Source organism: Oryctolagus cuniculus, chromosome X, assembly GCF_964237555.1.
Source record: "Oryctolagus cuniculus chromosome X, mOryCun1.1, whole genome shotgun sequence".
NCBI lineage: Eukaryota > Metazoa > Chordata > Mammalia > Lagomorpha > Leporidae > Oryctolagus > Oryctolagus cuniculus.
Window position 1 is genome coordinate 132,761,036 of NC_091453.1, and position 25,085 is coordinate 132,786,120.

Below are 25,085 nucleotides of genomic sequence, written 5' to 3' on the forward strand. Positions count from 1 at the left end.
TCCCTTGGCTACGACACCGGAAGCCGGAAGCGGGGGGTTAAACAGCGGGGAAGGGAAGGGCGACTGCCGAACCCGGACCTTCTTAGAACGCCGGGGTCCTCAGAGCTCTCGGAGCCTTCTGCTCCTGTCCTGCTCACTCTAACCAACTCTGCTGACAGGTGAGGTTCTCTTCCGCCAAGACCGGATCCCTTGGGTGGGCGCGGCACTGCCCTCGAGACTGCCCCGGACGTCCAGGCTCCCCCTCCTCTTGGGTCCCCAGCCGGTGCTGCCGCACTTGTTGAGCACGGGCCAAGGCGGGCCGGGTTGTTTGGGCGGTACCGGAGCCACGGAGCCTAACCATGCCCCTAGGGTGAGGACTCTTTCTAGTTTGGAGACATTTTCTGATAAGCAAACTTGTGAGCGCTTGAGATTTTTAAAAAAGGCGGCCAGTTATAGTCTGCCAGCAAACTATCTTACCCCATGGGCCTCAGTTTGCTTGTTTTGCAAAAAAACTTACTATCTCCCTGATCTTAATATCGTTTCTGCGATCTTCATGAACGGGCCGTCCTAGCACATTTGAGCAACAGCAAGGAGACCAAGGGAGGGAGGTGAGAACAGTTGGAAAGGAAGAAATGGGGGACTAGGGTGATACAGGGTCTTTTTGTAGGCCGTTGTAGGCACTGGCTATTTAGTCTGAAAGTGATAGGGAGCCATGGTACGGTTCTCAGAGGAGCGATGTGATGGGACTTTTCTTTTATACTGATTGCTGTGGCCGCGGTGGGGAGAGACAGTAGACTGTAGGGGCAAGGATAGAAGCAGCGTGCCCATTAAGCGATTATTGCCTCAATCCAGGTGAACGATGATGATGCTTTGATCATTTTTATTGAAAATTTAAAAAATATGCAAAAGTGCAAAGATAAGCCTAATTAAATCCAATGTACCCATCTCCAAGGATCAATTGATGCACAATTTAATTTAGACTTACCATAATCAGAATTATTTTTTTAAAGATTTATTTGTTTTATTTTATTTGAAAGTCAGAGTTACACAGAGAGAGGAGAAGCAGAGAGAGAGAGAGAGAGAGAGAGAGAGGTCTTCCTTCCATCCGATGGTTCACTCCCCAATTGGCTGCAATGGCCAGAGCTGCGCCAATCTGAAGCCAGGAGCCAGGAGCTTCTTCTGGGTCTCCCACGCGGGTGCAGGGGCCCAAGGAGTTGGGCCATCTTGTACTGCTTTCCCAGGCCACAGCAGAGAGCTGGGTCAGAAGTGGAGCGGCCAGGACTAGAACTGGCACCCATTGAGGATGCCGGTGCTTCAGGCCAGGGCATTAACCCGCTGCGCTACAGCGCCAGCCCCCAGAATTATTTTCAATAAGAGCTTTAATGAAGTACTTCACATGCCACGCAATTCACCCATTTAAAGTGTACAACCCCCGTCCTCCTGAAGAAACCCTGTGTTGTTAGCTACTGTCACCACCACGCACCTTACCTCCCTACCACTCCTAAGCAGCCACTAATTTACTTTCTGTCTGTATGAATTTGCATATTCTGGGCAGCTCATACACGTGGGATTATACCATATGAGCTCTTCTGTGACTTGTTTCTTCCTCTCAGCACAATAGTTGCAAGATTGGTTCATATGATAGCGTGTGGATGTACTACATCTAATTTATTAGTGAGTTGATGGACATTTGGGTTGTTTCCACTCTGACTGTTATGAGTAATCCCTCATGCATTCATATGTGGACTTGTGTTTTCATTTTTATTGGCTATGTATCCAGGAGTTCCCTCTTCATTTTGAAGTGAATTTCAGATATCCTCTGTTAATATTTCACTATACATCTTGCTAAGAAAGGACTTTAAGGACCATAAGCATAATACTATGGCACCTAAAATAGGTTAATTGCCTAGAGTCACCAGATGAATCCTGGGATATGTTTTGGCAGCATTTCCTGATGGGTTAGATGTGAACTGCAAGACAAAGGAGTAGCAAAGGACTCCTCTAAGTTTCTTGTGATAAATGGAGGTTAGGTTTGCCACCAACTGATAAGGAAGGCTTTGGGTGGAACTGGTGTTTGTAGAGTGTCTGGAATTTTAGAGAAGTTAGTTTTGACAAGACTACTAGGTATCTGAGTAGACGTGGAGTTTGATCCATGCCTGGAGTTCAGGATAGAGATCTAATTTTGGACATTATCAGCATTTAACTAGAGGTTAAAACCAAGAGGCCTCATGGAAAGTTGCCTGGGAAAGAATGGAGTTCAGGAAGAGCAGAAGTGCCCAGGACAGAGTCGTGGAGCATCCCAAGATGAAGGGGGTGGCATCCCAGAGAAGCAGCCTGAGTAGGAGCGGCCAGTAAGGTAGACAGGAAACTGGGAGAATGGGCTGGCTGTTCTGGAAGCCAGGGAAGGAAACTGTGTGGAGGAAGAGGGTTAGGTCAGCGGATATTCACTGGGACAAGATCAGTGTTATAGTCCAAGTGGCCAAGTTTATTTGGTGTTAAAGTGACATTCCTTCATGTCAAGCCTGCTTCTGGAGACTTGCATTGGGGTTGGCCACTTCCTCCTGGTGCTCGGTCTTCTTGGCAGGATTTAAAAGGTCCTGGGGTTGGTGCTGTTCCCCACGCACCAGCTCTGGTTTCTAAGAAAACACAGGCGGCTCAGCCTGTCTTCTTCCTCAACTGTGTCAGGCCAGCTCCCACTTTGAAGATTCCTCAGCGCATATCTGACTCCAGGGGCTACACTTGTTAGACTGTTAGTGGACTCAGAGCCCCTCTTGCTAGGTCTGTGAGGACTGCTGTAGGCAGTGACCACAAGCTTGGTGGCTTAAAGCACCCGAAATGTAATCTCGTGGTTCTGGAGGACAGTAGTTGGAAAGCAAAAAGTCGACAGGACTGCAGCCCCAGAGGCTGAGAGGAGAGGGTTCTCTCTCGTCTCTTCCAGCTTCTGGTGGCTCTGATTTTTCCTTGGCATGTGGCCACATCTCTTTATTATCTGCTTCTTTTTTTTTTTGACAGGCAGAGTGCACAGTGAGAGAGAGAGAGAGAGAGAGAAAGGTCTTCCTTTGCCGTTGGTTCACCCTCCAATGGCCGCTGCGGCCGGCGCACTGCGGCCGGTGCACCGCGCTGATCCGATGGCAGGAGCCAGGTACTTCTCCTGGTCTCCCATGGGGTGCAGGGCCCAAGGACTTGGGCCATCCTCCACTGCACTCCCTGGCCACTATCTGCTTCATTTTTTTTAAAAAAAGATTTATTTATTTGAAAGGCAGATAGAGAGGGTAGGATGGAGAGAGAGAGATGTTCTGTCTGCCGTTTCACTCCCCAGATGGCTGCAATGGCCAGGGCCAGGCCAGGCTGAAACCAGGAGCCAGGAACTTCATTTGGGTCTCGCACTTGGGTACAGGGACCCAAGCACTTGAGCCATCTTCCGCTGCTTTCCTGGGTGCATTAGCAGGGAGCTGGATTGGAAGTGGAGTAATCAGGCCTTGAACCAGTGCCTATATGGGATGGTGGCTTAACCCGTTACACCACAATGCTGGCCCCTTCTGACTGTTTTCACCTGGCTTTCTTCCTTGCATGTTTTCCTCTGTCTTTTGTCTTTTATAAAGACACTTGTTAATGGATTTAAGGCCCACCTGAATAACCCAGCAAGCTCTCATTTTGATCAAGGCCCTTAGTTTACATCTGCAAAGATACTTTTCCCAAATAAAGTTGCATTTATAGGTTTTGGGGCTACCATGCAGCCTACAGTACTTGGGAGGGAACATCCCCTCCGGCTTGAGGGTCTGTGTAAGGGTAGGGGTCCCAGCGCACACCGATGTCTCCTGCTACAATAATCCTTAGTTTTCTGCCTCTGGCAAAGTTCCTGCCTTAGGTGTGCATCCTGAAGATGGGTGCTGGTACAGAGTCCGTAACCAGTGCTAAGCCATGGCCTGTGCAAGTCTCACAGAGGTGGTTCAGCATCTTCCTTCGGAATGAGGGTGTTTGTGACCTCTTAGATCGAAACCCCATTTCGGCCAGAGGGATCAGCATTTTGCCTTCATGGCCCCAGAGCTCCTGCACAGAGTGTACTTATCCTGCTGGGGATGAGAATTCCCCTGGGTCTCATGGGATGCCTTTGCTGCCTTTCTCGAAGAGCGTGCCTTGGATGAGCAGGCAGCCCTGGAAGAACCAGCTGTGTGAGATGGTGCAGCCCAGCGGCGGCCCGGCCGGGGACCAGGACGTGCTGCCTGAAGAGTCTTCTCTGGGGAAGCCGGCCATGCTGCATCTGCCCGCAGAGCAGGGTGCTCCTGACGCTCTCCAGCGCTGTCTGGAGGAGAACCAAGAGCTCCGAGGTGAGGTGGACAGCAAGTAGGTGGGGCACAAAGTCAGGGGATCTGGTCCTGCTGAAGGCAAGGCTTCTCTCGTGCACCTCTGCGTCTGCTGGGTGTGGGGCGAGGGCACCCCGAGAGCCAGCTTGTGCTTCCAGCGTAGCTACCTTGCCTCCTGGTTCCAGGCGGGGTTCCCTGGGAGCAGACCGAGGTGCATGGCAGGGTCAGTACTGAGGCAGAGAAGGGAAGGAGATGGGAGAAAGCAGGGGTGGGCAGCAGAAGTGGGCTGCCTTGGCTGACCCCCAGGGACTCTGGGGCTGGACTGACACTTCCAGGCTGGACCAGCGTGGCCCAGCCTCAGAGGACCTCTTCCCTGGGAGGGGACTCAGACTTTCCTGGGGTGGGTTGCGGTCTTGTTTGAGAGGGGGGTGCTGTGGCCTGTCCTGGGAAGTGGGTGTGGCCCACCCTGAGAGGAGGTGGTGTTGACCAGCATGAGAGGCATGACCCCTGCTGCAGTGGGGTAGCTGATGCCTCAGTTGTGTCTTTAGTTGGCCATTCATGTCCTAGTTGGCCAGTGGCTCTTGCCACAGTTGTAGTCCCATTCCCCACCTCCTTAAGTGAGTGTTGGATGTGATGTAGGGTCTTTTGCTGATGAGTCACGTGCTCTGTGGCCTCAGGGAGTGGTGCTGGCAGATGCCATGCACGCAGGGAGCAGACCTGGGTCTGGAATGTGTGTCCTCTTCCTAGGAGACAGCTAGCCACCAAGAGACTGCTTGGTTTCCTTGAAGGTTGCATTGGAGAGGCCCCGCCTTTTTTTTTTTTTTTTAGATTTATTTATCTGAAAGGCAGAATTACAGAGAGGCAGAGGCATACAGAGAAAGAGAGGCCTTCCATCCGCTTGTTCACTCTGCAGATGGCCTCAACGGCCAGAGCTGTGCTGATCCCAAGCTGGGAGCCAGGAGCTTCTTCTGGGTCTCCTATGCGGGTGCAGGGGCCTGAGGACTTGGGCCATCTTCTGCTTTCCCAGGCCATAGCAGAGAGCTAGATCGGAAGTGGAGCAGTGGGTCTAGAACCAGCGCCCATATGGGATGGTGGCACTGCAGACGGCGGCTTTACCCACTATGCCACGGCGCTGGCCCCGAGGCCCTGTCTTGAGCACAGAGCAGCAGTGTCTTCTACCTCAGTTCTGTTGACCTCTGGGGCCAGCTAATTCTCTGTGGTGAGGGCTGTCCTAGCCATTGTGGCATGGTGAGCAGTATCCCTGGCTTCTACTCACAGGTGCCAATAGTGCCCCTCCAGTCCCCTGGGAGTCACAGTTGTCCTTGAGTGGGACCCACTGTGCTGGGGTCTTCAGAACAAGTCATGCACATAGAGCTGGCAGCCAGATCGGGGCCTCTGCTCATCCCTAGGGGCCCAGAGCATTTCAGAGCAGTTGTGCAGGGCTCATGCCATGGCCTGTGGTGGCTCGGCTCTTCTGCCTCCTAGACTGTGTGTTCAGCACAACAGCTTTGCTAAGTCTCTGGCAGCAAGTGGAGACTTGAGGCTATATTGCCTCCAACTGGGAAGCTGGATAAAGCTTGGGGGGCAGCATGTGAGACCCCCGGGGCCCTGAAGGTGATTGTCCCCCAAGGTGCTCATGATTGTGTCTATAGGTAGGCTGTGAAACCAAACAAGGGAGGGTACAGTGTTTGCTCAGAACGTTTATGAAGAAACTTCCCGGAAGAGCTTGCCTGTATTCACGTGACATGTCTCAGAGACAGAAAGCAGTTGAGTGGACGCCAGGAGTGCGGGCAGGGGGCCTACGGGAGAGAATGCTGCTGGGTTTGGGGTTTCTTTCTGGGGTGCTGGGAATGTTCTGGAATTAGGTAGTGCTGATGGTTGCATGATCTTACAGCTTCATTAGCTAAAAACCACTGGATGACTATACTTTAAAATAGTTAAAATGGTGAATTTGATGTTACATGAATTTTTACGTCACTAAAAAGAAATTTAAAAGACATTGCACACAAGTTGAGACTCGGGTTGAGTGGGCAGGCAGCAGTGATGGCCAAGGGTTTGGAACATTCAGTGATGTGAAACTACTGTCTACCTCTGTTGGATACGGTTCTGTGGTTGCCCTAGAACCTTGCACGTCACTGATCGCTTTTGTCAGATGCTTCTTCCTCTACCTGGGGTGGTCGCTGGGTATGTGGCTTTCCTCTCCTCTGGCCTCTGCCAGCCACCTGCCGCTGGCACTGATATATGCTCATGGCTTAGTCTGGCGAGAAGAAGACTGCTCTTATTTATTTATTTATTTATTTATTTATTTATTGACAGGCAGAGTGGATAGTGAGAGAGAGAGAGACAGAGAGAAAGGTCTTCCTTTTGCCGTTGGTTCACCCTCCAATGGCCGCCACGGCCGGTGCGCTGCGGCCGGCGCACCGCGCTGATCCGATGGCAGGAGCCAGGAGCCAGGTGCTTTTCCTGGTCTCCCCATGGGGTGCAGGGCCCAAGCACCTGGGCCATCCTCCACTGCACTCCCTGGCCACAGCAGAGGGCTGGCCTGGAAGAGGGGCAACTGGGACAGAATCCGGCGCCCCGACCGGGACTAGAACCCGGTGTGCCGGCGCCGCTAGGCGGAGGATTAGCCTAGTGAGCCGCGGCGCCGGCCAAAGACTGCTCTTTTTTGAGTTTCTGCACAAACACTGTGTCTGCTGCTGCTGCTTAGAGGGCAGGTGTTCTTGTCCCTGTCGAATACGCAGAGGCAGGCACTGAAGCTTAGACAGGCACCTACCTTGCCCCATCAAAGCCAGCAAGGCCACAGTGAAGTCTGCTTTCGTGGCCATCCCGAGTATGCAGCTGTGTTAGGACCCCTTGATCCTGAAGACACCAGAGATGTAGGCGGGGGAGGACCGAACTGAGGAGCTCAGGGCAGGCGTGTTTTGGACTGAACCAGAAGCCGGGTGACTTAGAGAGCTAGCTGCTCACAAAGAAAGTAACGTTTGGCACATACTTTCCAGTGAAGCTGATATGTTTACTGTTTCGTTGGAGAGACTTCAGAGGCATTTAAGCAAATATCTAACAGGGAGCACTTGAAAGTTACCAGTTCCTTTGAGAAGTTCCTTTGAGAAGCCTGGTATTACGGGCAGGAGGCTGTGATGGGTGGCCCTGCCTCAGGCACGTTTGGCCATGGGCAGGGCTGGTTGGCCAGGCTGCCCGGCTGCTGGTGCTCACTTCCCTCCTGCTGTGTCTCCTGCGCCAGATGCCATCCGGCAGAGCAACCAGATGCTGCGGGAGCGCTGTGAGGAGCTGCTGCGTTTCCAGGTCAGCCAGAGGGAGGAGAAGGAGTTCCTCCTGTGCAAGTTCCAGGAGGCCAGGAAACTGGTGGAGAGACTGAACCTGGAGAAGCTCGACCTGAAGAGGCAGAGAGAGCAGGCCCTGCAGGAGGTGGAGCACCTGAAGAGATGCCAGCAGGTAGTGGGGGGGCTGTCCCCGGGAACCGGGCGCTCTAGTCCCGCCTGTGGGCCCCTCAGGGATGCTGGTGTTCCCATGGGGAGTGCGTAACTCAGGGGTCTTCAAGGGCACCCTCTGGCCCAGTGATTCTCTGGGAGGACTCATGGCACTCAGAAGAGCCGCCGTACTCACAGTATGGTTTATTACAGGGAAAGGCCACGGTCCAGGAGAGAACAGGTGCCAGCCTGCCAGTGTCTTCCCCCCATCCCCAGGGTGTTGTGCAGACAGTGCCTGATTCTCGCTCAAGTGAGGTGGGCCCCCAGGCATGGGGCATTGTCACCCAGGGAAGCTCACCAGGCTGGACTGTAGGTGCTGTGGACAGGCAGCACCGAGGGCAGACCTGCACTGTCCACTGTGTTGCTAGCATAGGCCTCCTGACAGGGTCCTAGGCCCTGGGTAAACCTGGGTACCCTTGTCAGGCAGTGTTTTCTGGGGTTGGAGGTTATGCCCTAGTGGCTGGGCCAGGCCAGACCTGGGTCTAGGAGGCACAGGGCCTGTGGCCCCAGGTTCTGCACTGTGAGACCCCCAAGTGTGCTTGGTGTGTACTGATGAGGGCGTATCGGGCCCTTGTGTCAGAACTCGGCTGGTCCCAGTATCCCTGTGACAGCTGGGAGAGTCAAAGTAGGCACAGGCACAGGAGACTGGCTGCTGCCGGGCTCCCATCCCTTGAGGCGAGTCCCATGGGGCCAGCATGACTCACTGCTGGGAGTGCCTGCTCAAGGTATTTATTGTGTATTTGGGGATACTATGAGTTTCCCGTGGCTGCTGGAACAGAGTGCCCCAGGCCAGGGGCTTAAACACCAGAGATTTGTTGTCTCCCAGTTCTGGAAGCCAGAAGCCGGAAGCCTGAAGCCGGAGACCAGGGTGTGGCAGGGCAGACTCCTTCCAGGGCCGTGAGGAAAACGTGCTCTGTCCCTCCGCAGCTCCTAGTGCTGCTGGGAAACTGGCGTCCTCAGCCCTCGCTACATCCTTCCTGTCTCTGTCATGTGGCCTTCTCCCTATGAGCCTCTGTGTCTCTTCTCTCTCTATGAGGACACCAGGTGAGAGACAGATAAAGCACATGTTGGGAACAGCCTCTCCACTCACTCCCACCAGTAGAGGACAGACTGAGCAGTGGCCGTCCCAGGCTGCAGAGGCGTTTGCGAGGGAGGGTCGGGGGTGGGGGATCAGGAGGGGAAGGGGCTCAAGTGAAAGCGACAGGGGGCGCCCCGTGTCAATGCAACGAGGCCAGCGTGTCTGTGAGCTGCCAACCGTGGAAGTCAGGATTCTGTGCCCAGGGACCCTGGGAGCCTGCGGCCATCGTCCTTCCTGGAGACCGCTGTTACAGGAATGGCTCTCGGGTCCTGGAGGAAGGCACTTCCGGGCTGTGGGAGAGATGCAGACGTGCCAAAGGGACAGAAGCCGGAGTCACAGTGCTGGGTCCTTTTTAGAAAATACCCCAGGAGAGAGGGCTGGGGCCTGGCTCAGGTGTTGGGCAGGAAGAGCAGTACGTTGTGCTGATGGCCCTGAGGGTTTCCAGACAGGAGCTGAAAAAGGGGCTGAGGTCTCCCAGGATGCGGCCCTAGGCTGCTGGAAGCCTGTTAGAGTCTGGTCAGGTCTCTCGGAGCAGTGGTTTGTTTTTATTTATGAGAGAGAGAGAGAGAGAGAGACAGACAGACAGACAGACAGACGTGGGGGAGAGAGAGAGGTGGGGGAGAGAGAGAGGTGGGGGGAGAGAGGGAGGGAAGTAGGGAGGCTGCTTCACTCCCCAGATGCCTGCAACAGCCAGAGCAGGGCCAAGCTGAAGCCAAGAGCCAGGAGTTCAGTCTGTGTCCTCATCTGTGTGGCAGGGACCCAGCTACTTGAGCCGTGACCTGTGGCCTCCTAGGGTGTACGTTAGGAGGAAACTGGAATCCCAAGAGGAGCTTGGACTCAAACCGAGGCACTGTGATATGGAATGTGGATGTCCCAAGTGTTTGCTCAGCCACTATGCCAAATGCCTGTCCCCAGTTCTCAGTATTTAACAAAATCCAGTATCCACTCTTGCTTTGCAAAGGCTCTCAGCTTCTAGTGTCCTGGGCGGGTGGAGCAGAGCATGTATTTTCTTTATTGCCTTTATGTCTCTTCTCCTTTCACAACTGTTACAGCCTGCTTGCTGGGGCAGTGGCCAACCTTAGTAGCGTCTTGTGACTGAGGGCCTCTGTGCTCCTGCAGCCCTTTGGGGTCTGATGGATGGGGAAGGGGCTCGGAAGTGTGGCCTCTCGGAACTCCATCCTTTTCCACTGCCTCAGTTGCCATGGTGGGATCAGGAGGGGAGGGTACTATGAGAAGTGGAAGGAAGCCATGGGAAAAATGTGCCTCAACCATTAGCAGATGGTGATGGTAGGGGATCGGGGAGGGTCAAGTGGCTGTGGGCTGATGGGATCCCAGGGTACTGGGTTTGGGGGTGCTGAGGCTGGAGAGAAGCCTCAGCTACTTGGCTAACAGGAATTGCCTTTTTCTCCTGCAGCAGATGGCCGAGGACAAGGCCTCTGTGAAAGCTCAGGTGACATCCTTGCTTGGGGAGCTCCAGGAGAGCCAGAGTCGCTTGGAGGCTGCCACTAAGGAGCGAGAGGCTTTGGAGGGCAGGTGAGTGGGGAGGGCTAGTGTACTCTGGAGGCCACTTCCAGGATCCGTAGAAGAAGAGGGTGGGCCTCAGTGCCGCTTGTGGGGCTCCTCTGTGAGAGGATGGACTGGAGGTCACTGCCTGAAACACCCCCATCTCATCAGGACACGTTTGGGAGAGCTCTGGACCAGGCATGCGGGACCTGGGTCCTAGCTAGTGATTTTGGGCTCTGACCTTGGGCTGGAGTTTGGATAATTCCCTTAGGAGGTGTTTCAAGGCACTCCCCAAGACCACAGCTGTGGTTGATCAAGTAAAGGGCAGCAGCTGCACATGGGGACTGGGGAAGCCCCTCCTCAGGCTCCTCCCACTGGGAGGGGCACAGCCCAAAAGGCTTCCCACCGGGACTCTGCTCAGGGACAGCAGCAGCTTGGAGACGTCTACTTGCGAATGAGAACTCCCGGGGCAGACAGTGAGGGCTTTCAGGCTTGGGGACCCTTTTTCCTGCCAAGGGCCATTTGGACACTTACAACATCACTTGTGGGCTGTATAAAACGATCCACTTACAAACGAGCCTGCTAGAGATGTTTTGAACACGCTTGGAGTCCCACCTGCCGTGATTTTGCGGGCCTGCTGGGCCCCTACAGAGCTGCTTACGTGCTGGCCCCTGCCGTTGCTCCCATCTTTGGTCACAAAATGCTCGGAAGCTGACCCCTTCGGCCTGCTGCTGGCTTACAGCCCCTGCTGCTGGTCTTTCCTCTGTCCTCAATCTTTCCCTTCCCTTTGTCAGGGCCCGGGCAGCCAGTGAGCAGGCCAGGCAGCTGGAGAGTGAGCGGGAGGCGCTGCAGCAGCAGCACAGCGTGCAGGTGGACCAGCTGCGCATGCAGAGCCAGAGCGTGGAGGCCGCCCTGCGCATGGAGCGCCAGGCTGCCTCAGAGGAAAAGTGAGTCGGCGGGAAGAGTGGGGTGGGGGCAGTGACCAGAGGGCCTAGGATTTTTTTCCTACTTCCTGGGCCCCCTTATGGTGACCGCTTATGTGTGAGGGCCAACTCTCCGTCAGACTTGCTGAGGTGGAGTCAACCATGCATCTTTTTTTTTTCTTTTTAAAGATTTATTTATTTATTTGAGAAGCAGAGTTATAGAGAGAGAGAGAAAGGTCTTCCATCCACGGGTTCAGTCCCCAAATAGCCACAATGGCTGGAGCTGAGCCAAGCCGAAGCCAGGAGCCAGGAGCTTCCTCCAGGTCTCCCATCTAGGTGCAGGGGCCCAAGCACTTGGGCCATCCTCAACTGCTGTCCCAGGCCATAGCAGAGAGCTGGATTGGAAGTGGAACAGCTGGGACTTGAACCGGCGCCCATCTGGGATGCCAGCACTGCAGGTGGAGGCTTAACCTGCTATGCCACAGTGCCGGCCCCAATCATGTGTCTTATACGTGTTCTTGGAAGCCTTCTACTAGCATCCTGCCCAGGACCCTGAGTTTCTTTCCTTGGCATGTTTTTGTTTTTAAACATTTATTTATTTCTTTGAAAAGCAGAGTTAGAGAGAGAGAGAGAGAGAGAGAGAGAGAGAGACAGCGATCTTCTGTTTGCTGGTTCACTTCCCAAATGGCCAGAATGGCTAAAGCTGGGCTGGTCCAGAACCAGGAGTCAGGAGCCCAGAGTTTCTTCCAGGTCTCCTATGTGGGTTCAGGGGCCCAAGGGCTTGGGACATCCTCTGCTGCTTTCCCAGGCACATGAGCAGGGAGCTGGTTTGGAATTAGAGCAGCCAGGACTTCGAACTGGTGTCCATATGGGATGCTGGCGTCAGGGGTGGTGGCTTTACCTGTTATGCCACAGTGCCGGCCACTTGGTGTGCTTTTTGAGTGTCGTGTCTAGAACAATTCCCTGGTTTGTGTTTTTCGTGAGGTTGAAATCTTTCTAAAATTTTTTGAAAACTTGTTTTACTTATTTGAGAAGCAGAGAGAGAATGAGCAAGCTAAGAGCACTCTCACTTACTGGTTCACTCCACAGAAGCTGCCAGTGGCCCCTGGTCTCCCATATGGGTGGCAAGGACACAGCTAATTCATTCCTCACTGCTGCTTCGTAGGGTCTGCATTGGCAGGGAGCTGGAATTGGTGGCAGAGCTGGGAATTGAACCTAGGCACTCTGATGTGCGATGTAGGTGTTTTAACTGCTAGGCCAAATGCTTACTCCTGAAGTTGACATATTTGAAGAATGCAGGATAGGGGCTGGTGCTGTGGCATAGAAGCTTAAGCCGTTACCCTCAGTGCTGGCTTCGAGTCCTGGCTACTCCACTTCCGATCCAGCCCCCTGCTAATGTGCCTGGGAAAGTACTTGGTGCCCTGCACTCACCTGGGAGACCCCACTAAGGCTCCTGGCTCCTGATTTCAACCTGGCCCAGCCCTGGCTGTTGTGGCCATTTGGGGAGTAAACCAGTGAATGGATGATAGTGCACTCTTTCTTTCTAATTCTGACTTTCAAATAAAAAAATAAATTAGTCTTTAAAAAAAGAGTGCAGGATAGTTCCATTTTACTGTAAACATTTAAAAATGTTAGTGTCGGCAGGTGCCACGGCTCACTAGGCTAATCCTCCGCCTGTGGCACCAGTACTCCGGGTTCTAGTCCCAGTCGGGGCGCCGGATTCTGTCCCGGTTGCTCCTCTTCCAGTCCAGCTCTCTGCTATGGCCCGGGAAAGCAGTGGAGGATGGCCCAAGTGCTTGGGCCCTGCACCCGCATGGGAGACCAGGAGGAGCACCTGGCTTCTGGCTTCAGATCCGCACAGTGCACCAGCCATAGCGGCCATTTGGGGGGTGAACCAACGGAAGGAAGACCTTTCTCTCTGTCTCTCTCTCTCACTGTCTAACTCTGCCTGTCAAAAAACAATGTTAAGTGTTAAGGAAAGTAATCTTTACTATTTTGGAAGCAATTGAGGTTCAGTAAGACTTGTAGTCAGCTAGGGTTGCCTCAGAATTGAGCCTGAGGCATTCAAAGGCATTCTTTTTTAAAAGATTTATTTATTTATCTGAAAGAGTTACCCAGAGACAGAAGGAGAGAGAGAGACAGAGAGAGAGAGAGATATGTCTTGCATCCGCTGGTTCACTCCCCAATTGGCCAGTTGGCTGCAATGGCCAGAGTTATGCTGATCCAAAGTCCAAAGCCAGGAGCCAGGAGCTTCTTCTGGGTCTCCCTCGTGGGTGCAGTGGCCCAAGGATTTGGGCTGTCCTTTCCCAGGCCATAGCAGAGAGCTGGATCGGAAGTGGAGCAGCCAGGACTCAAACCAGCGCCTATATGGGATGCCAGCACTGCAGGCAGTGGCTTTACCTGCTGTGCCACAGTGCCAGCCCCTCAAAGGCATTCTTGAAAGCTCCTTTTCCGGGTCTATGACAAGGTATGAATGAAGAGGATAGAGTTGGAGGCAGACTAAGCTGTGGCTGGCCTCGGACGATGCAATTTCTCCAGTAAAGCTCCTTTTTTTCAGGCGGAAGCTGGCCCAGTTGCAGGTGGCATATCACCAGCTCTTCCAGGACTATGACAACCACATCAAGAACAGCATGGTGAGCGGTGAGCGGAAGCGGGTAAGTAGGGCTGGCCTTGTCTCCCTCTCCTTAGAATTAGCTTTTGGGAGGGACACTTGACTTGCCCTAGACCTTTATCAGGGTTCCAGTTGTGAGCACAGAATATGGGGAGCCTTGGGCCTTGTTGTACATCAGCCTTGGCCCGTCAGCAGGCTGCCCCGGCGTCCCATTGTGCTGGCCCAGGGCCTTGTGATGAGCTCTGTGGAGCTGGGGGCATGCTTGTGCCCTTGGCTGTTCGCTCCCTCCAGACATTCTCTGCCAGTCTCCTGACTTGGATTCCTTGACCTGAGGTACGCCCCGATAATGGATGGGGGCCCTTTTCTGTTTGTTCTCATCAGCCCTAAGCTGGCTCAAGTTGACCTAATTGTCAACTGTGGCTGTACTCAGAGGAGATTTATAAGGATTAAGGCTGAAACCAGGTCACACGAGGAAGAGCTAGTTACAAAAATGGCTACTTAATCTTCAGAGAGGGGTCGGCGCCTGGCTCACTTGGTTAATCTTCCGCCTGCGGCGCCGGCAACCAATGTGGGCACCGGGTTCTAGTCCCGGTTGCTCCTCTTCCAGTCTAGCTCTCTGCTGTGGCCCAGAAAGTCAGTGGAGGATGGCCCAAGTGCTTGGGCCCCTGCACCTGCATGAGAGACCAGGAGGAGGCACCTGGCTCCTGGCTTCGGATTGGTGCAGCGCCGGCCGTGGTGGCCATTTGGGGAGTGAACCAACAGAAGGAAGCCCTTTCTCTCTGTCTCTCTCTCTCTCACTGTCTATAACTCTACCTGTCAAATAAAAAAAAATAAAAATAAAGAAAATCTTCAGAGAGAGGTCTTGCTGTGGTGTGGTGTGTGTACATGCGTGCACACGTGTGTGCGTGCCTGTGAATGTATGTATCTGTGTGTGTAGGGGTGTGATATCCAGATGGGCTGAGTAGACCTCTGGCTGTGTGTGGGCAGGCATGCAGTCAGTGGAGTGTTAGTGTGTGGGACTGGCTCACTGCAGAGTGGGCAGTCTCAGGAAGGCACATGGCTCCTGTCCTTTGAGGAGGAGGCCTGGCCTGCTGGATTCTGTGAGGTGAACAGCTGCCCAGGTGGGAGATTCTGTGGGATAACCTCCAAGGTCCCCTCAGTCCTGCGATTCTTTTTTTTTTTTTTTGACAGGCAGAGTGGACAGTGAGAGAGAGAGATAGAGAGAAAGGTCTTCCTTTGCTGTTGGTTCACCCTCCAGTGGCCGCCATGGCTGGTGCGGTGCGCCGGCCGCAGCGCACTGATCCGATGGCAGGAGCCAGGTACTTCTCCTGGTCTCCCATGGGGTGCAGGGTCCAAGTACTTGGGCCATCCTCCACTGCATTCCCTGGCCGCAGCAGAGAGCTGGCCTGGAAGAGGGGCAACTGGGACAGAATCCGGTGCCCCGACCGGGACTAGAACCCGGTGTGCCGGCGCCGCAAGGCTGAGGATTAGCCTAGTGAGCCGCGGCGCCGGCAGTCCTGCGATTCTTAACACGTCCCAAGAAAACCTTGAGCATTTCTTCTGCCCTCTTGTGTTGTGACAAAATGCCGCCTTCGCTGCCCATACTGAGCTCTTGTGATCGGCCTTCAAATGCAAGGGGCTGGGGCCAGCCAGGGCCACTCTTGTCCCTGTCAGTTCTCCTCACTGGAGTAGTGCTGGCCTGGGAGGCCTGGTCAGTGTCGCTCACCCGTCTCTAGGGGATGCAGCTGGAGGATCTGAAGCAGCAGCTCCGGCAGGCCGAGGAGGCCCTGGTGGCCAAGCAAGAAGTGATTGACAAGTTGAAGGAGGAGGCCGAGCAGCACAAGATGGTGATGGAGACCGTGCCAGTCCTGAAGGCCCAGGTGAGGTTCTCCTCTGGCCGGAGTGGCACGTGACGAGTTGGGCCCACCCTGGCACCGCAGCCTGGCCTTGTCTCTGGTGGCCGCTTGGAGACTCCTGAGCCCCTGCCTCGCTCCTTGAGCTCTCTGTGGTCCATGCTGATGTGGGGTCAGGGAGGGCAGGAGCGGGCTCGGCTTCCATCCCTAGTGCCCCACCTAGTGTGCCCCCAGAGAGGCCGATAGGTGGCGAGCACGTCCCTGTCTCGCGTTGGCAGGCGGATATCTACAAGGCAGACTTCCAGGCTGAGAGGCAGGCCCGGGAGAAGCTGGCTGAAAAGAAGGAGCTGCTGCAGGAGCAGCTGGAGCAGCTGCAGAGGGAGTACAGCAAGCTGAAGGCCAGCTGTCAGGAGTCAGCCAGGTGGGCCTCTGGGGGCGCCAGCACGAGCGCAGCACCTGTGGGAACCGTGCGGGTTAGGAGCCACTGCCCTCCCCGCCTCCCCTCCCCTCCCTCTCCTCCTTCCCCTCCCCTCCCTCCTCTCCCCCTCCCCTTCCCCTCCCTCCTCTCCCCCTCCCCCTCCTCTCCCCTCCCCCTCCCTCCTCTCCCCCTCCTCTCCCCTCCCCCTCCTCTCCCCTCCCCCTCCCTCCTCTCCCCCTCCTCTCCCCTCCCCCTCCCCCTCCCTCCTCTCCCCCTCCCCCTCCCTCCTCTCCCCCTCCCTCCTCTCCCCCTCCTCTCCCCTCCCCCTCCTCTCCCCTCCCCCTCCCTCTCCCCCTCCTCTCCCCTTCCCCTCCCCCTCCTCTCCCCTCCCCCTCCTCTCCCCTTCCCCTCCCCCTCTCTCCCTCTCCCCTCCTTTCCCCTCTCCCCTCCCTTCCCCTCCCCCCTCCCCCTCCCCTCCCCTCTCTTCCCCTCCCCTCCCCTCTCTTCCCCTCCCCCCCCCCCCCGCCCCCGTGTTCTGCCCACAGCTTTTCTTGCTAATTCAGCTAGGAGCTTTGTAAAACCAGCTACTCATCCGATCCAATGACTTCTGTTTTCACAGGATTGAGGATCTGAGGAAGCGGCATGTAGAGGTCTCCCAGCCCCCTCTGCCCCCTGCCCCAGGTGAGGGAGAATACACGGGCTACGGGAGGAGGTGGGGGAGGCAGGTTGCGAGCCGAAGAGTGTCAAGTCTTGGCCTCCTTGTTGCTCTCCAGAGCCTGTCGGGGGTCGGGGTGGGAGTTGAGTGGGAGCTGTGTTGGCCGAAGGCTAAGGGAGGAAAGTCCTGTGGTGGTGGCTGCTGGCCACACATGGGTCACGTCTCAGTGCCTGTCCACCCTCCCCTCCGATCTGTACTGGAGCTAAGCACAAAGCCTTCACAGCCACACCTGTTCTTTTTCCCAGCCCACCACTCCTTCTATCTGACGCTGAGCAACCAGAGGAGAAGCCCCCCAGAGGAGCCGCCTGACTTCTGTTGTCCTAAGTGCCAATATCAGGCTCCCGATATGGACACCCTGCAGATACACGTCATGGAGTGCATCGAGTAGGGCCAGCGCACTCAAAGGCCGCTGCAGACGCCACGCCCAGGACTGTACCTTGCCCAGAGCTAAGGACTCGTGAGAAAGAGTGGCTGCTGCGTCAGTCCCCTGGAGCGGGCCGAGGGCCTGCACTCCAGCCCTTGGGTCTGCCGGGTCACATCTCACGTGGTGCCTGGAGCCGCCGTTAGGCCTGATGCTCTACTCTTTTTGTACCCATCCCTCCGCTTGAACCACTTGCCTCTGGGGCTGATCTTTCCTCCTCTTCCCTCTCCTCCTCCCCAGTCTCCCACCCCCACTCCCTGCCCAAGTCAAGAGTGGAGGCTGGGGCCCTCAGGGAGATCTTCCTGCCAGCACTGACTCAGCCTCTCCTCTTGGGCTGTGTGGTGTCCACCGTGTGACCAGGCCACATTGTATTTAACAGTGTTGGTGCTGCTTGCAGTCTTTTGTTGTCAGAAAACATCCTTGTGCATTATTCACGTGTCTTGGCAGCAGCACTGCAACCCCCGCCTCCCTGGAGCTTGGTTTTCTGCTCCCATGGTTTGTCTGTACCCGTGCCAAGGAGCAGGAGGGTGAACCTGTTGTGTTTTGCTATCAGCTAATGGCGTTAAGTGTCTTCAGAGTTGAAGGCCCTTTTCAGTTCCTCTGTTGGGAATGGGCTGTTCGTACCTTTTATACATTTTCCTATTCAGTCATTAAGTTTTGTTCCTTGGTTTCTAGAAGGTGGTTGGTCATTAGCACGGTTAGCTTTTGTCTGTGATAGCAATTGCAAGTATCTTTTCCCACATTGACTTTGCTGCTAGTGATTTTTGACGTTGAATTTGTTTACCTTTACGTCGTCACATTGATCCGTTTGTTCTCACTGCTTTGGGCTTGGAGTTGCTGTGACCATGCGTGCTTTGACAGAGGCTGCTTCACACGTGTCTACTTGGCTTTTTCTAACACAGAAATCTGTTCTTGTGCGTGCAAAGAGCCTTACTGACCACACTGAGTACTCCCTCTCTCTGAATGTATTTCCATGATGTGTTGAAAACATGCTAATGTTCATAAGATTTTTTTTTACTTATGCTGAATCTATCTAGAATCAGATGAATTGTCTGTCTTACAAGGAGTAGGGTACCACTTGGGTTGGTGTGTGAGGTACACAGGGAGTATATGTCTTTTGAATTGTTTTATTCTTGTAATCTAACTCAAAGAAATGCTAACTAGGAGGGTGCTGAGGCCACTCTATAATTTTATGTGTGTGTTTATGTAGAATTCTATTGTCAAAAGAAAGCTAATGAATAAATTAAGCAAGTATGTCATTCTACAATTTACACTTCTGAAGTTCCCATGAATAGTATATAGATTGTGTTAATCCCCACCTACTACACTTTAAGTCGGACTTTGTCTATCAGTTCTGTTGATGTCATTTGCTAGACATGCTTTATTTGATATGTTTCCTATACAAATGCATAACGGGATAGCCTATTAAATAAATCTAATGTTTTTTTTTTTTTAAAGAATGAGTTTTCCTGACCAGCACGAGTGCTTACAGCCATGAGTGTTAGCTCTGTAAATCTAGTAAAGGAAGACAGGTTGGAAGTGAGAAAGAGTGTGACGTGTTCGCACTGCTGACTCCTCAGTGCCTGGATCCTCTTCCCACCTCCGCCAAGCTCCTTGAGCTGGGATTGGGGTGTTGTGAATCTACCCCTGATCTTTTGCACAGGCTTTCCTGTTGCTTGACAGTGATGTGGCTGACTGCAATTAGCTTAAAGGCTTTCTGAAACAAAGCCTGGGCTGGGGGCTTTCTCAGCGCCTGCCCTGGAGGAATGGCCCCAATGTACTTGGGGAAGTGTTAAAGGCAGACAGGTTCTCTGTGGGCACTATGGTTTTGTTATAAGGGCACGTTTAAAAAAATGTATTTGAAAGGCAAAGTCATACAGAGAGAGAGAGAGAGAGAGATCGAGATCTTTCAATCTTTCAATCTTTCATCTGCTGGTTCACTCCCCAAATGGCCACAGTGGCCAGGGCTGTGCTTGGCTGAAGTCAGAAGCCTGGAACTTCATCCTGCTCTCCCGTGTGGGTGGCAGGGAGTACTTGGGCCATCTGCTGCTGCTTTCTCAGGTGCATTAGTAGGGAGCTGGATCAGAAGTGGAGCAGCTGAGACTCAAAGTTGTGCCTATATGGGATCCTGGCATTGCAGGCAGTGGCTTAACCCTCTGTACAACACCAGTCCCTACAACATCACTTGTAGGGGAGTGTATGAGTGTGTGTGTGTGTGTGGGCTTCCTGTGGCTGCTGTAAAAATCAGCGCAAACTTGGTGACTTCATACAAGAAAACCCCTTTCTTCTATGGGTTTGGAAGCTAGAAATTGGACGTCTAGTCATCAGTGGTATTTGCTTCTGCAGGCTCTGAGAGATTCAATCTGGGCCTGCCTTCCTAGCGTCTGGTGGTTGCTGGCACTCACTGGTGTTCTCAGCTTGTTGACCCCTCTTGCAGGTCTCTGCCTCTCTGACCACATGGCCTTCTCTACTACTTTTATCTGTGTATTCTCTTCTGTTATTGGATGTAGGGCCCACCTAGGCAGTCAGGATCCTTACCTTCATCGCATGTGCCATGACCCTTTACACAAATAAGGTCATGTTCACAGCTTCAGGGTTTGGATGTGTGTGTGTTTCTGGGGCCCTTGCTTACCGTAGAATGGGGTATTACGTTCCAGGGCCCACATGTTATGGCAAGTGCAGACTGAAGGCACGTGCCTTCGATTTTTTAAGTCCGGCAGTTCTGCCAGAGGGACTCTGCTTAGGTTGCTGATGGCCACCAGGCTGCAGAGTTTTGTATGGGTTCAGCCTTTGCAGGTGTGGGGCCATCTAGTCTCCATCTGGGCCAGCTGGCTGCTGTTTCTACTGTGCTTCAAGCCCTTCAGTGGCTTTCTGTCATTCTTGAAACCGAAGGCCCACGCAAGCCTGGCTCACAGAACCTTTGGGCTGCTGAGCCCTGTTTCCTGTCCTTCTGCCAGCCTGCTGGGCCAGCCACGTGACACTGGACTTTCCCTCCAACATGTACCACTTGTCTTAAGTCTTTGTCCTGATTGTCCCCTCTGCCTGGAAGGTTCTTTCCACGAATCTTTGTGTGGCTGATTTCTTTCTGTCACCCCAGTCTAAGTTTAAACAGCACTTCCTTCATCTAAACGTAGTGTTTGTCTTCAATCCCGTTGCCCCGTTCTAATTCCTTGCCTGGCAGTTGAAATGACCATTCTGTTTTGTTTTGTTTTCTCTTTCTCCACTAGAGGGAGAGCAGAGGCCTATTTGTCCTGGTCAGGCAGAATCCCTGGGACAATGAATGCTCAGCACAGAGTGGCACAGGCTTATCTTGAAGCTCCATCAGGATTTCTGTCACTCTTTTTTTTTTTAAATTATTTATTTATTTGAAGGTCAAAGTTTAGAGAGAGAGAGAGAGATCGGTCTTCCATCCACTGCTTCTCTCAATTGGCCACAACAGCCGGAGCTGAGCCAATCTGAAGCCAGGAGAGAGAGAGAGAGAGAGAGAGAAAGAAAAAGATAGAGATAGAGAGAGGTCTTCCATCCACTGCTTCTCTCAATTGGCCACAACAGCTGGAGCTGAGCCGATCTGAAGCCAGGAGCCAGGAGCTTCTTCGAGGTCTCCCATGTGGGTGCAGGGACCCAAGGACTTGGGCCATCGTCTACTGCTTTCCCAGGCCATAGCAGAGAGCCGGATCAGAAGTGGAGCAGCCGGGACATGAACTGCGCCCATATGGAGTGCTGGCACCTGCAGGCAGTGGCTTTACCCGCTATACCACAGTGCTGGCCCCTCTGTCACTCTTATTTTCGCAGACATCATCTTGTCACCATAAATCATGCTCGGTAGAAACCACTGTATGTGTTAGAGATGATAACATGGAAGCCTTTTTCTAGGGACTGTAGGGTGACCAACTTGGGAAGACGTCTTAGAAGCTTTTTGTCTTTAATTTTTTCAGAATTTGTGTGGGTATATCATGTTGGCTTATAAAATATAGATGACCACAGACATGGCCACACAGAGCAGTCCTAATGTACCCCTTAGTTAATCTCTCTGAGCCTTAGTTTCCTTGTCTGTAAAATGGGCAGAATGCCATCTAAAGTTCTTGATGTGATGATGGATCTCAAGCAATTCAAGCAGTGCCTAGCCCCAGAGAGAAGGGGCAATGGTAGAAAGCACTGGTTTAGACCAGGCACAAACCTCGAGTTCCCAGTGGGTTGTAATTATGTTGAGGGCTTCAGGTGTTGGCTAAGGAAAGCTGGTGGTTGCCTAGGGCTGGAGGAGCTGAGGGTACTAGGGAGCAAGTGCTGACGGGTGATGAGAAATTGGTCGTGGTGATGGTTGAACGTGTCTGTGAACATACAAGCCACTGACTCCTACTTCACATGGGTGAATTGTGCAGTGTGTGAATTCAGTCTCCATAAAGCTGTTATTTTAAAAGATGTTGTTTAACAGGCCCTGTGCAGCCTCCTGTAATAGCTCATGAAAGTGCAGATGTAAACATGAGAAATGAGGAACATTTACATCCTCCCCCCAAGCTATATTTGACAGGTGACCTCGGATGCTCCTGTACAGGGGAGAATGGGTGACTGACCGTGTGGCATGAAGCAGGCTGAGCCCACTCTGGACTTTCCACACAGCTCAGCATTGATAACAACCACAGAGATCGGCAGCAGCCCCTCAGCTGTGCTGAGCTTGCTTTCTTTACAGTCTCCGCACCCCCTGAGGGGTGGACAGCCGCTGGTTCCTTGCATCCCTGGAGGAACAGAATGCAGTGGACCGGGGTGGGAGATGCTGGTGAGTCAGGAAGCTGGGAGACAGGGAGAGCAGCTTTTGAGGAATTCCATTGATTCCATTGGTTCCTAGTGTTACAACCTGGAGCTGGGTTCTGACTTCTGTCTGGCAGAGCTATAGTAGACAAATGCTGCTTCCTGGGAAGTAAGGCCTCTGCCTGCATCCAGGTGGCAGTGGCCAGCTTAAAGGTCTGTTTGTCCACCCTGGAAAGCATGGCAGAACAAGCAGTATCCAGTGAAGACTAAGTAAGCACAGTGACCCTAGGTATCCAGAGTAGGGAAGCTTCCATTAGATAGAAATTTCAGACACTGAGCCATTACACAGAGATGTCAGGACAACTGCCCTGAAAAAAATTTGAAGAGAAAAGGCTCAAAAAGGCAATAAGTTACAGAAAGGGACTTACATCCAAGCAATAAAACTGTTAGCAGAGGGGTGGGTGTTTGGCACACAGGTTAAGTTGACTGGGGACAACCGCATCTCCTATCAGTGAGTTTGAGTCACACCCCCACTTCTGATTCCAGCTTCCTGCTGATGCATGTCCTGGGAGGCAGCAGGTGAAAGTTCAGGTACTTGAGTGCCTGCCACCTGTATAGGTGACCTGGATTGCGTTCTTGGCTCCTGGCTTTGTCCTGGCCCAGCCCTAGCTGTTGTGGGCAATTGGAAAGTAAAGCAGTAGATGGAAGATATTTTCTCTCTTCCTCCTTCCCTCTCTCTCTACCTTTTGAATTAAAGAGAAATAATGATACTTCCTGCTGGCTTCCTTGCTGGCCTGCCTTCCTACCTCCATCCCTTGCCTGCCCTTCTTCCACTTTTTTCCCAAAAGCCCTTGGCATTGGAGCCCTCTCAAGGAGGGGGACATCTGGCAAAGGCAGTGGAAGGGATTTGGGGATCAGTGTGAAGAATGTCCCTATTGAGTACAGCAATGTCATGTGCAACAAAATTGTTGAGAGAGTCAGAGACATGTATGAGGAAGGCATACTCAGTGAGGGTGGCAGTGTCCTTGGGTGGGGTAAGGGTCCCTGGCAAGAAACATGAAAAGTTGGGTAATAGCCTGATGGGCTTGAGACATTGTCTTTGTGGTAAATATGGAAATGAAAATGAGACCCATATTTCTTGCTGTTGGGAAAAGGAGTTTATGGAAATGGAGAAGGCAATTGGAATTGGAGTTATCGGTATGAACTCATGGTTTTCAATATACAGGCAGGTAGAGAAAACAACCCTAACAGGGCTGAGTGGACACATTGGGTATGGTCTATGTGTACACATGTTTCCCAGCGCCATCACTTCAGAGGCGTGGATTGATGACATCTCAACAGCAGTGAGCCCGCCAACCCCTGCGTTTGAATTTCAAAACACAGAATTGGACTTGCTAGAGAGATGACTGAGGCTAGGGTGAGGGCGGAGAAGGCACGGGATGAGCTGGAGCATCTTGTCTTAGAAAAATAAGGACGTGCTCAGAGGATAACAGGGACACGGTCGGACTAAGGAAAAATGAGAGAGCACTCAGATTGCTAAGTTTGCTACTGACCTGACAGAAATGCAAAGGAAGAATCAGGAGCGAGAGTTTGTGAACAAACTCAAAGCTTTCCTCCCGTGCGGTTACGGCTGTTTTTGGTTGCAGAAGTTTTCAATCGAAGACCTGCCGAATACCCTGTGACTGAGCAAGAGGTGTTTACTGTGGTACATACCTAGGTTTTCTGCCAGAGTCAAGGTTTGAGTTGAGGACAACGGTCACAGTGCTTTCTCTGTGTCCATGGAGATCATCCTGTGATTTCTTTAAAAAATTTACTTATTTGGAAGGCAAAGTTAAAGAGGCAGAGAGAGAGAGAGAGTGTGTGATTTTTGTCTTCTTTTCTGAAGAGCTGAGAACAGCTGAGTGAGATCCACTGTTGTGGGTTGAAGTGTGACACCCCCCCCCCCCCCCCATATGTTCAGGTCCTAACTCCTGGTACTTGTGAATGTAACTTTGTTTGGAAATGATACCTTTCCATATATAATCAAGATGAAATAAAACTGGAGCAGGGTGGTCCCTAAATCAACATGAGTTGTGTCCTTATGAAAAAAGAAAAGGGGGCTGGTAATGTGACATACTGGGTTAAGCCATGCTTGCAATGCTGACATCCCATATTGGAACACTGGTTTGAGTCCTAGCTGCTCCACTTTGAATCCAGCTCCCTGATAATGCACCCGGGCCAGGCTGAAGTGAGGAGCTTCATGCAGGTCCCCCACATGAGTGGCAGGGTCTCCAGCATTTGGAGAAGCAGGGACATGAACTGGTGCCCATAGAGGATGCTGGCATTGCAGGCAGTGGCTGTGCCACACTGCCCCCCTCTTCTGTGATGAAAAAACTCAGCAAACTAGATATGTAAGAGAACTTCCTAACCATGATAATGGACGTTTGTGAAAAACCTTTTGCTAATGTCGTACAATTGTTGGGAATGATGCCCATTTTTATCACTTGTATTTAGCATAAACTGGCTTTTTAGCCAGAGCACCTAGAAAAAAAAAACAAAACAGCAAAAAAAAAAACAAACCCTAAATTGGAGATAAAAAGTAAAATGATCTGTATTTGCAGATGACATGATCCTGTATTTGGAAAGCCCCAAGGTTACAAGGTCAACATGTAAAAATCACTTGTTTTTCTATGTACCAGCAATAAACAATCTGCTTACTAATAAATGGAAAGGCATCCTATTTATGTCATTGTTCTGAGTCGATTTTTGTATATAATGTGGAGTAGAGGGGTCCAGCTTCATTCTTTTGCATGTTGATATCTAGTTGTCCTAGCTCCATTGAATAGTTTTAGCACTCATGTTGGAAATCGATTAGCCGTGGATGTATGGGCTTATTTCTGGAATCTCTGAATTGGACAACTTCATGTTGCTAAGATGGCAACACTACTAAGATGGCAACGTGATCTAAAGATTCAAGCCCCATTCCTATCACAATCCCAGTGCCCTCACCCCAAAATGTCAATCCTCAAATTCATGTGGAATTATTAGGGGCTTTGAATAGCCAAAG

General features: G+C 52.5%; 1 protein-coding gene across 7 annotated transcripts; it reads left to right on the plus strand.

The window, feature by feature from the left end:
- The first annotated feature begins 10 nt into the window (after window positions 1–10).
- IKBKG (inhibitor of nuclear factor kappa B kinase regulatory subunit gamma) lies at window positions 11–24,758 on the plus strand. 7 transcript variants are annotated; one of them, XM_051837452.2, is made up of 10 exons: window positions 11–158; window positions 4,109–4,307; window positions 7,525–7,736; window positions 10,264–10,382; window positions 11,147–11,299; window positions 13,833–13,929; window positions 15,632–15,766; window positions 16,018–16,160; window positions 16,777–16,838; window positions 17,118–24,758. In XM_051837452.2, exons 2-10 carry the CDS (start codon window positions 4,121–4,123, stop codon window positions 17,258–17,260), a joined length of 1,251 nt encoding a protein of 416 aa, XP_051693412.1. In that variant the 5' UTR covers window positions 11–158; window positions 4,109–4,120; the 3' UTR covers window positions 17,261–24,758. The 7 variants fall into 7 exon arrangements, with proteins under 7 accessions (XP_051693412.1, XP_051693415.1, XP_051693410.1 ...); XM_051837450.2 differs by having other exon boundaries at window positions 13–158; window positions 15,623–15,766; XM_051837451.2 differs by having other exon boundaries at window positions 13–158; window positions 10,267–10,382; window positions 15,623–15,766.
- Window positions 24,759–25,085: the final 327 nt, after the last annotated feature.

What these genes read in the sequence shown, in the direction of transcription:
- IKBKG (XM_051837450.2), top strand. Translation starts at nt 4,121, where the DNA reads ATGAGCAGGCAGCCCTGGAAGAACCAGCTGTGTGAGATGGTGCAGCCC. An exon ending in CAGGCTGCCTCAGAGGAAAA is followed by an intron (nt 11,300 to 13,832) that starts GTGAGTCGGCGG and finishes CCTTTTTTTCAG; the next exon opens with GCGGAAGCTGGCCCAGTTGC. An exon ending in CCCTCTGCCCCCTGCCCCAG is followed by an intron (nt 16,839 to 17,117) that starts GTGAGGGAGAAT and finishes TCTTTTTCCCAG; the next exon opens with CCCACCACTCCTTCTATCTG.